The 11,764-nt window shown below is 38.2% G+C and overlaps 2 protein-coding genes across 2 annotated transcripts; one reads left to right on the top strand and one right to left on the bottom strand.

The window, feature by feature from the left end:
* Positions 1-4,106: 4,106 nt before the first annotated feature.
* LOC148998621 (uncharacterized) lies at positions 4,107-5,477 on the bottom strand. Its single transcript, XM_089141828.1, has one exon. It carries the CDS (start codon positions 5,245-5,247, stop codon positions 5,044-5,046), a length of 204 nt encoding a protein of 67 aa, XP_088997954.1. The 5' UTR covers positions 5,248-5,477; the 3' UTR covers positions 4,107-5,043.
* A 3,973-nt stretch (positions 5,478-9,450) lies between these two features.
* LOC148998620 (uncharacterized) lies at positions 9,451-10,199 on the top strand. The gene is made up of 2 exons (XM_089141825.1): positions 9,451-10,006; positions 10,117-10,199. The coding sequence occupies exons 1-2, from the start codon at positions 9,451-9,453 to the stop codon at positions 10,197-10,199; spliced, it is 639 nt and encodes a 212-aa protein (XP_088997951.1).
* The last annotated feature ends 1,565 nt before the right edge of the window (positions 10,200-11,764 follow it).

Raw genomic sequence — 11,764 nt, 5'->3', positions numbered from 1 at the left:
GTTAGTTTTGAATCTGCGCACCGAAGAGGGGTGAATTAGTTGAAATACCAAATGAACTCCTGTGCTCAATCCGAATATATTTCTGGAAACTAAACTTCTTGATGGACTTGTAGGAGAAAACCCCACTCCATTTGACCCCATATAGCCCTCCAAATCCCTGTCCGAAGTTGCTGAACTGTATCTGGAAAATCCTGCTTGCGCATCGAAGAAGGTGAGCTTATTTGGTGGACCTAATGAACTCTCATGCTTGATCCAAAGGTATTTCTGGAAACTAGACTTCTTGATTGACTTGTAGGAGAAAACCTCACTCAATTTGATCTTGTATAGCCCTCCGAATCCCTGTTCGAAGTTGCTGAACTATTTCTAGATTTTCTGCTGAAACCTGGTTACCGTTTTGGTCGATACTCTTTGGTTGATGCCATCAACCAAGGACCATCGACCAAAGTTGCCCAGAATCGTGAAAAAGATGCTTTTTGGATATTCCTTCCTCTATTTAAGTGAAACCTCGAACCTAGAACGATATTTTACTCATTTCAACACCTGAGAACGTGGGAAAGCTCCTCTTAGGCTCCTCCTTGGCTTGGGTGATGATCTTCTACAATAATCATTGTCTCTTTTCTTCATCTATCATCTTCCAAGGTATGATTCTCTCTCTTGCTCTCTATTCTACTCACTTCCCTTCTTCTTTTTACTGATGAGACCATGGCCAAGGTGCTACAACCTTGCAAACACCTTGCCATGAATGTCTCTTCTCATTTATCCTTGTTTTTCCTTCATTCTTGCTATGCCTCACTTGCATCTTGATCCTTACATATACATTACCATGATTCCTTGCTTAACAACTTGATTTCTTATACTAAACTGAGATGTGGAGTATGATTAGTCTAATATCTGGCTTGCAAATGATTGTAATCATGTTCCTAACTTATTCCCCAACTAATTCTCTAGCTTCCCTTTCAATTTCATCAATTTCTCATGAATGCTAGGATTCTTGTCTTTAGAACATAGGACCTCAATTTGGGGGTTTTCATTTGGACCATTGGATTGTGATAATACTTGCTAGGTAGTGTTCTTACATTGTTATTAATCATCCCTCCAAGTTTCAGATCGATCCGAACCCCGGAAGACCCATTTCGGACCAAAATCCCCAAAATCCACTATTCTGTCCTGAAGACAATTTTGGTCTATCCTTTTGGTCGATACCATCGACCAAGACCATCGACCAAACTTGTTGGTGACAGCAACCTTGGCCAGTTTTGATCCAATTGACATCCAATCTTCCCGACTTCTTCTCTAACTTATTATTGATGTTTGTTTAGGGTCTTAACAATTCTTTTGGACTAATTCTTGGTATTCTCAATTCATCATCAACTCAACCTAAGGTAAGGATGGTTATCTCCATAAACACATAGATCATCAACTTATGATTTATGTTCTTATTTATGAATAGAATCTCTTGATTTCTTTTAATCGTTATAAGACTGTGATATATGTGTTAGAATAGTAGTATTGAAATCTTTATACTCTTGTCATGTTACATTACTATTCTTGTTTACTTATGTCTATGATGATTCATTTCAATATCATGATTTAACTTGTATTATGAAGATGTATTGGATGCATGAGAAGTGATGAACTTTAATATGTGATTGCCTACGTATAGCTTGGGATTGGGGAGTGTCCTATTGACGCTTCTGTCCTTGGGTACCGGAGGGAATAGTATGGGATGTTCTCCGAAGGTGCCTATCGACTCTTTCCTGGGTTATTGGATGACATACATAGGACTGTCTAGTGGTTTGGCTAGGATGTCCCTGTCGTATCAGACCCGAATCGGAAGGGCATTGAGACCGAACGACCCGTGGTAGCAGTGGGGATTTGTGGGCACTCAAGACCGGTAACCAACCCGTGAGAGGTCATAAATCTCATTGTGGGAGCCATTTATTGGTAGAGTTGCAAATGGATAGACTTGGGCTCACGGGCGCTCAAGACTGGTAACCAACCCATGAGAGGACGTGAGAGCTTCCCGTTTACTATTTGTGGATGACCAATAGGGTTGATGAGTCCGTAATCCGGGATTACGCTGACTCTAGTGAGAAGGATACCGAAAGGATCGCCGGGGGAGAGGAATGGACGTATCTGGATCTGAGTTGATATGACTTGCATTGGGCTAGGCTTTACTGTGACATGCGCCAATACTTATACCAAATGGTGATGTGAGAGAGTGGTGACTAAATCCCCAACCATGGTTTTTTTGAGGACTTTACCGATATTCCCCGGGCATTCCCAAGATATGGAACGGGAGAGTGACAGACGACCCAGAGAAGTATGGTGCTATGACTTAAAGCATGTCTACCTTAGAGACCAGCATTCATAGAGTTAGAACCATACTTGCATCATGTGTTCCATATCATATTGCATCATGTTATGTCTTGTATCATATGGTTTATATTTTATGGAATGACTACCTTGCTGAGTTCTTTCGAACTCACTCCTTTTTGCAACATATTTTGTTAGACTTTCCTGCAGGTACTACCACTGTTGACTGTGGCGATCAACCCTCTCGGAGGCCGAGTTGAAGACTTGTATCATACTTGGTGGCGATGAACCAGTTGATAAAGACGAGTAGACCGAGATCGGGACTTGTTTGTAGCAGTTCAGTTTTATATTTGTGTGTTAGGGATGGGATGTCGCCTCATTCCCTTTTTAACCTTTTATTTGAATTGTCGGGACTATAGCTTAGTTGTTTCACTTGTTATTTGGTGAATCGGTTGTAACCTTTACTTTTAGTCGTCTCATCTTCCGCTATTATTATAGGATGGGTTTCCTCCCTCCTTTTCACACTTGATTGTTTATACTAATGAAATCCTTTCCGCACTCTGATGTTATTTGTGAATCCTTCTGAGGTACTTTCTCGACTTTTATTATTAAATTATTTGGATACAAGGAATTGTTCTTGCTTTTGATTATATTATTGTGCTAAGTGACTATGATCGTTCCTAAACTTGATCGGCGGGACTGTAATTCACTCCCCGGGTAATCCAGATAGGGTATCCCCTTGGTGGATTTAGGGCGGGATGTGACAGAACTTCTTTAGGACGAACATGGGACACATAGAAGCTAGGCCTGTGAGATGGTCTTTTGGATGATTGGGAGCTTCCCGTGAAGGCTTGTGGTATAGTTTTTTGCTTTCGGGAAGGTTTGGGGAAAACAACTTTCTTTCTCTCCCTCACTTTTCAGGTTGTTCCCCAGGGGCCAAATGGATAGAGACATACCAACGGTCGGTGACCCTCTTGGTCTTTTCACCAGATAACTCGACTGAGACTAAGGGGCTAGCTTGGTTAGCAGAGCCCTCTCCGTTGATCATACGATCGACAGAATCATCGTTGGAGGTTCTATCACTACCCATTGAAGAAACGGAAAAAGTTTTGAAATCTCAGAGAGAACTAAAACCTAGAGCAACTATGGTAAGAGTCTTGAGAAAAAGGAAGAATAAGAAGAATGAAAGATGAAGAACTTACTTGTTTTGATCTTGTACGAATTAAGGCTTGAAACCAGAGATTGCAGATAAGAATGCTGGGAGCTCTTAACGAAATTTTCTTGCGAAGGTGAAGAAGCAAAGTGAAAAAAATTAAAATGGGAAGCGTTTAAATATACCCAAAGGCAAGGTGGATAAACGGATATGATTAATCCTAATCAATGGATCAAAACAAGTGACGGTTCGAGTACCGATCGTTGACAAACCGGAAGATCAACGACGCACAATCACTGGCGATTTGGACTTATCAAAGTAATGATGATGACTATAGTTGAGGACCACGTGGCATCTTCAACACAAGAAACTGGAAAGGCATGCAGCTCGATGAGTGTACCGTTGCAGATGAAACAATAAATGTGACACGATGTTTGAATTCAGGGTAACGATTGATTCAAGGGACGTGGTCAAGATGGCAAACCAAGTAATCGTTCGGTCCTTTCCGATCACCTGGCTTGAGGGGCTTGTGATACGGATAAAACAACACCGAACCTGATATAACCACAATCGGGTCATAGATTCCAGTGGGGAGCGGCTCAACCATGGTCAAGACTGGCCTAAAGTTCGAACTAGACAGTTACGTAAAAAAGAAGGAACCCTGCGGTAATGGAGATAAGCATGATCCCATAGAATTCGGGATATGTGATCGAGTTATAAGCGATAACTACCATTATACAAAGTGGGCAATCGTGTTAATCATGATAACTGTCATTATCTACAAAAGAGGGGTAAAACCCTAAGATCGAACAGTCATCAAGAGGAGGCACGAACGAATCCAACAAACGAGAATCAAAGGTAAAACCTATTTAAACAAGAGAGTTACGCAAAGTAAAGATATCTGAATCATTTGTCTCTGTTACTATACTAAATTAAAGCTCTGCAACTTACCAGAGCCCTATGATTTGTTCCATTATAGACTTAGCCTTCAAAGGTGACCACCCGACCATGTGGTCGGGCCACATCTAACACCACCTTGCTGGATTTTCATCAAGGATCTGGAGACTAATCAGATTTTGGCTGCACCATGGGTAAAACTCTTTTTGATGACACGTCACGTTACATTTATTTTTTACAAAATAATACATTAGTCTTCATCTCTCACAGACAAACACGAAATTTCTTTGACATGTAAACCCACCGCAGCCATTACCAAAAAAAAAGTAAACCCACCGCAGCAAACAAACAACTTCTTCAGGTCTTAATAACCTGTACTGCGATTTCTTAAGCTGCAGAGACTAAAATTCATAGATATGAAAGTTCACTTAGAAGCTTTGAAACAGAGGGGATCAGAAAAGCAAATCCCTTCAACCCAGCTAACATTTACAAATATAAGCCTTTCCCTTGTGACAGAAGGAAAAGAAAAGAAAATACAAATTGAAAACCCAACTATATATACAGAGAATCAATTAGAAGCTGAAAAGCAAATCCCTTCAACCCAGCTAACATTTACAAATATAAGCCTTTCCCTTCTGATTGATTTTGATCTCTTCTTTTCAAGCTTCTCTGTTCATTCATGGATAGACAACTAAACGCCTAAGGCATATGGTGCAGAAGTACTTCCTCTTGGTCCTGAAATAAAGAGGTAAGAAACAGAACCTCCATTGATTCTCTACATCAACAGCTTGGACCATTCCTCCACAGTAGGGACAAGCTCCAGGGGCTGGTTGTCTTCCCAAAACCTGTTCGTCTTCATCACATACAAACACCAAACACATCTTTGAAGCCTCTGCTTTGTGGGTTGTCTTTAATTTGATCGAAGATGAGAGCCTCCTGTTCTAAATTGAAAATAAAAATTGACTCTTGCAGTAAAGATGAAACCCTATTCTCAATATGACCAGAGATGAGGGTCTACCAATCCAATTTGAGAATAAATTTTACGGTTGCGGGAAGCATGAGACCTTCTCTGAAATATATAAACAGGGTTAGCTTACACGCATCGAGAAGATTCTACGCACGCTGCCGGTTCCGAGAAGGTTCTTTCGGTGCTACTACGCGTAGCTTCCGTTTTGTTTTGTGGTGCTGAGTTGATGCTATGGACCTAATCCAGATAAAAAGAAGCGTAGGAATCACGCGCTTTGTTCTGGGCAATGGACCAAAGAAGATCAGCGATCTCGGATCGGATGCATGACCCAATGTATCTGTATTGGGCGATACGGTAGGATATTGGATCAAGTTTCTTTTTTTGTTTTTGGTAGAAGAGAGAACGGTTTTTAAGTTTCAGATTTGAGAAAATCTCAAATCTCAGAAAGAGGGACAACCACCCTCAGAACATTGGGTGACATGGTAGCAATATTGGATCGAGTATACGGTACACCAATTAATTATCGGAAAAGTTTTCTAAATGGTCTGGTTTAAAAAAAAATTACTCAATAACTAATTTTTGAAAATGATTTACTCAAATGGATTATATTTTTTTAAAATAATTAAGAAATTTCAAATTTTGTAATAATTTTTCCTGCCAATATTCTCTTTTAAATTATCAAAATAAAACTCAACTCTATATTATATATATATAGAGAGAGAGAGAGAGAATTTTTACATTTTTAGATAATTTCAAATTTTCAAGAGTACATTATTAAAATATAATAATAATTTAGGAGTACGTAACTAAAACATCTCAAATGTGATAGATGTTCTACTTATATTTTTTAGGAATTGAATTAGGTAAAAAAAAGAGTTATTTGGAAAGGTAAAAAGTACTGAGTAGTAACTAAATTTATATTTAAAGACTTGAGAGTAATTTAAGTAGTTTATAGGAGAATATTAGTTGGGTAGAAAAAATAATCACAAAATTTAGGATTTGGTAGTTATTTTAAATAATAATAGAATCTATTTGAGTAAAAAAATTTTAAAAATATCGTATTGAGTAAATCTTTTTTAAAATCTGACCATGTGGGAAATTTTCCTTAATTATACCTAAAATTGTAGTTTTTAACTTTCACTTAATTTTAATTAATTCTCACCATTATTTCTCTTCTTTTCATCATATCTAAAAAATTTATATAAATAACTTGATAACTTCTCACCTTCCCATAGTTTTTTCAAAAAAATAAAAGTTAACTAGTTGGTATCTTATATCAATGTCTACCCCTTTTTACCCCTCAAAAATCAAACTTGTCTCTCTAACAATTGTTAATAAATAAAACACTTTTTATGTTTTTCCTCATAAAAAAGAAAGTGGACTAATAATAATAGTTTACAAGAGAATTATAAAATAAAACATTCCATTATACGGCAAACTGAAAAATCCTAGATGTTCTAACAATTGGTATCAGAACCATACCATACAACACTAGAATCAAATTAATCGATTATTTAATTCTTTTTTGTTAATTACATGTTTGTTTTTAGTCATTAAGTTTTATAGATCATATTGTATAGTTTTAACGGGAATTTCTTTTGACCCAATGGATTCTTACTGGAATTTCATTAATTCTCTTCTCTCGAATTCGGTCAATCTTGACTCCCTTCTTAATTCTATTAAAGAGGATATAATGTTGCGGACTTTTGAAAGGAATCAGAATATGCTACACCCTTTTCCTAATGCAATCTATCAAGCTCCAATGCAGGATCAACCTCTGATGAACAACCAGGTGACCCCTGTCTCTCATTTCTTGTGGTTTTTGGACAACTTTGCTATTCTTATCCTTAATTGCTGCTCCAGTTTATTCAAATTTGCCTGTAATTTTGCCAAATTGTTCTCCTAAATCCCTCAATGCTGTGCTTTCTAACCTTGTTGATGATTGGTTGTGTGTGCAATCAGGTTTACAACGATAACTTCAATGCGCTCTACCCGTAGTCCAGGTCTTTTGTTTGTAGTAGTAGCTACTGTTTTGGTCTCTCTCTCTCTCTAGTAGTTGTTCCTCTTTGGTTGTTGTAATCCTCAAGTTTTTGTTCTCTATCCCCTGTGGACTGTCTCCTTACTCGCTCCTGGCCTAGGTTTTGTTTTGAAGGAAAGTCGAGAGAGAAGTTAGTACAAATGAAGTTTTTAAGTTGGAATGTATGTGGAAATGGAGCTTTCACTCTTATGAGATTAGAAAAAATTGTGTCTGAAGTTCAAGCCTGAGATTCTTTTCTTGTGTGAACTTAAATGCCAGAATTCTAACAATGTGATCAACCGCTTCCGAGGTTCTTTGGCTTCCTACCGATCTATTTTTTTCAATCCTAGCAAAGGAATTAGAGGCTATCAAGGTGGTCTTTGGGTTTTGACTAACCAAACCAACCATCCTTCGGTGATTTACTCAAATGATCATATGGTTGCCATTTCTGCAATTCTTGTGTTCACTGGGTGATTGTTTTTATATATGCTCCTCCTCAATACAACAATCGGAAACTGGTTTGGATTGAACTGTCTAATTTCCTATCATCTCTTTTAGAGCCCTTTATTGTTTGTGGTGATTTCAATGAAATCCTGTCGACCTGTGATAAATGTGGTGGAGTATTCAAACCTCGCCTGGCTATGCCCTTTTTGAGTGAAACCATTGCAAACTTCCAATTATTTGAGTTGAATGGGGAGGGGGAAAAATTTACCTGGTCAAACCACAAAAGACACCCCCACCTCACTCTTGAGACCCTTGACAGAGTGTTTGTATCACCTAATGGGCTAGTTCTTTTTCCTGATTTAAAGCTTTCGATCCTCCCTGCTATTGGATCTAATCACTCTCCGCTGCTCATAAACACTGACTCATCTATTCGATCTGCGAGGAAACTCTTTCATTATCAGTTGGCATGGCAGGAACACCCAAGTTTTAAATCTGATGTCTGCAGAGCTTGGAATCAAGTAGGTGTGGAGGGCCTTTGCCCCAAGTTAGCCTCGATTTCTAACTTTCTTAGGGGATGGAATTCTGAAAATTTTGGTAATATCAACTCTTTATGTGAAAGACTAGAGTTGGAATTGTCTGCAATTGAGAACTGCCCTTTCCCAGATTGGGATTTGTACCACCAAAAGGTAAAGTGGCTACAATGGGTTTATTCGGCACAAGAGTCCTTTTGGTTCCAAAAGTCCAAAGCTAATTATATCTCTGATGGTGACAGGAATACGAAGTTTTACCATAGGACTGCTAAAATTCATCTGGAAGCACAGAAAATTGAATTCTTAATAAGTGATAATGGTGTTATTTCTGACCCTGCAGGGATTGCTAAGTGTTTTGCTAATTTTATGCAAAAGCTGTATATTTCTAGTAACCCTTCTATCCCTCCTTTCCTAGATGAGTTGTTCCAACCGCTTGATTCTGTGAGGGTGGATCCCTCTTTTTTTTTTGTCCTAACTCTGCAGAGATTCGCCAAGCTGTTTTCTCTTTGGGAGCAACTAAAGCACCAGGCTTTGATGGCTTCCAAGTTTGCTTTTTTCAGTATTTTTGGAACTTGCTTGAACAAGACATTGTCCAGTTTGCTCACAATTTTTTCAACCATGCTTTCCTGCCAACTGGAACCAATCATACTCTGTTATGTTTTATTCCTAAACATGATAGACCCGAAAGGGTCTCTGATTTCAGACCTATTAGTCTCTGCAATGTCACTTATAAAATTCTTGCCAAGATTATTGCCACAAGAATCAAACCTGTTTTACATTCAATTATTTCTCCATGTCAGGTTGCCTTTGTGCTGGGTAGGCAAATTACCGACAATATTTTTTTGGCCCAAGAAAATTTTCATTTCATGAAAAAATCTAAGGCCAAGAAAGGGTATGTGGCTCTCAAATTAGACATGTCAAAAGCATATGACAGGGTAGAGTGGAGTGTGTTGCTAAGGGTCATGAACTGCCTAGGGTTTGACTCTAAATTTTGCTCTTTGATAAATTGTTTAATGTCTTCTGCTTCCTTCTCTATCAAACTGAATGGATCTCTTTACTCTTACTTCAAGGCGAGTAGGGGATTAAGGCAGGGGTGCCCACTTAGCCCGTATCTCTTCTTGATATCATGGAAATTCTGTCTCGAATCCTAGGAGCCTTTAGAGCTGAAGATGCCTTCCGTGGCATCAAAATTGCTCGAATGGCACCTGAAATTTCTCATCTATTTTTTGCTGATGATACTTTCATTTTTTGCCGTGCTTCATTAGATGATGTTTGTGTGATCAAAATTGTGTTAGATATCTTTGGGAACATGACTGAGCAGGTGATCAACCTAGAAAAAAGTGAAGCATACTTCAACAAATCAACACCCCCTGTGATGAAGGAAAAAATTCTGAACTACTTAGGGATAAAGGAGATGGATAAATTGTCTACCTATCTTGGTAGCTCTCTGTTTTCAGGAAAAGCAAGATCTAATAGACTATGCCCTATCTTGAACAAGTTGAAGGCTAAACTTGCAGGATGGAAAGCAAGATCTCTATCGTTTGCAGGGAGAGCTGTTCTTATACAAGCAGGGCTTCAAGCTGTGCCTCTTTATCACATGCAATACACTTTGTTTCCTAAAAAGGTTTGTAAGGCTATAAACTCGATCTGCCAAAGGTTCTGGCTAGGTAGAACTGATACAGGTAAGTCTCTTAACCTGATCTCCTGGAGTAAATGTTGTATGCCTAAAGCGAATGGTGGATTGGGTTTTAAGAATATGGAACTGATGAATAAAGCACTCTTGATTAAACAGGTTTGGAGACTTCTTACGGAGAATTCCTCAATTTGGGTACAGTGTATGAAAGCCAAATATTTTCCCCAAACTTCTCTTTTTGATCCTAGGGTGGGGGAAAATGTGGATCAAACTTTTGGAATAGTATACGTTCAGTGGTTCAATGTCTAAGGAACATGATAATTAGAGCTGTGGGCAATGGAGAAAACACTTTCTTTTGGTTTGATCCCTGGATAACAAATAAGGATGATCATGTAGTTGGAGAATTTAACCAATATTTTGCTCCAGGTAAGGTCACTTTGGCAGAAGTCACAAGGATGAGAGGTAGATATGATACTGAAATCTCACTCACTTTCGATCCTTTAATTGCTTCTGCTATAAATAATGTTAGGATTTCTGATGAACAGGACACTTGGAGACTAAGTTTTTCTTTATCTCCTTTGTTGACCACCAAGTTAACCTATCAATACTTGTCTAACAATTATGTTCATGTGAATGATTATAACATGCATAGTAGATGGTGGTTATTTTTATGGAAGCTAAAAATACACCCAAAATTCACTATGTTTTTCTGGCGTCTTCTCCATGCAGGAATTCCAGTTAACACAATACTCGCTAGGTGGAATCCAAATTCAGATTGTTGTGTGCTTTGTGGTGATAGCAATGAATCGAGTTGGCATCTTTTCTTCAATTGCGAATGGACGCGAAGGATCTGGGCAGTGGGACCATTAGGACTAAGAACTGAGTTGTTGCCTTTTGATAATATCTTTGCTTTCATTTTAGACTTGTTCAATAACCCCTCTATGGAAAGACCAATGCTACGATGGATTATTTCTGTTATCATCATCACTTGTTATAGTGTGTGGCAAATACGTAATGATACAAGAGTTAGGAAGGATAAGCCTAATCCGGAGCGAGTGATGAAATTTGTTAATTCTGGGTGCCAAGAGTTAAATTTAAAACCATTTGGAATGTTGAGCATTGATTCCCCAAGAGGCAATCAAGTAGATAACTGTAATATATTACTCTCTACAATGCAAAACATAGTACCTCAACAACTTACTATACTATACTGTGCAGGGATGGTGCGACAATCGGCAAAGGAAGTAGGATACTGCTGGGGAGTAACACATCAAGGGGAACTTCTATATTGCTCAAGAGGTAAAAAAGGCGGTACAACAACAACTACAACGTTGGCAGAAAGTTTGGCAAGTGGAATACGATGGGCTGATAACAATTATCTGAGAATCAATCAAATATGGACAAGCAAATCAAAGAATCTCTACCAACACCACACATGCCATGGCCTATTGAAGCTGTCCAAGACCTCTATTTCATTACGACCAGAATAGAGGGGATCCCTATTGTGTTCTCTGAAGATCAAGAAATCCTCAAAATTGCCTCTAATTTAGCAGAATTGGCAATAAACGAGCAGGAATCAAGGGTGTGGACTAAGTGGAAGGACAAAGATTGTAAAGGAATAACTAAAACTATCTCTTCATGATTATTGTATCTGTTTTTTATCAACAAAAAAAAAAAAAAAAAAAAAACGGGAATTTCTTTTGAAAAAAAAAGTTTTAATTCTGTTGATTTGATTTTGAATTAGATTCAATGGGAGGATCCAAGGTTTAATTAAAACCTTAAATCATTATGAAACTAGATTATGTTG

Source organism: Hakea prostrata, unplaced genomic scaffold (genome assembly GCF_041222555.1).
Source record: "Hakea prostrata isolate BN-2017 unplaced genomic scaffold, UWA_Hpros_2 contig_237, whole genome shotgun sequence".
In the NCBI taxonomy this organism is placed as follows: domain Eukaryota; kingdom Viridiplantae; phylum Streptophyta; class Magnoliopsida; order Proteales; family Proteaceae; genus Hakea; species Hakea prostrata.
The sequence above is the reverse complement of the archived record's forward strand: the minus strand, read 5'-3'. Positions and strand labels throughout refer to the sequence as shown.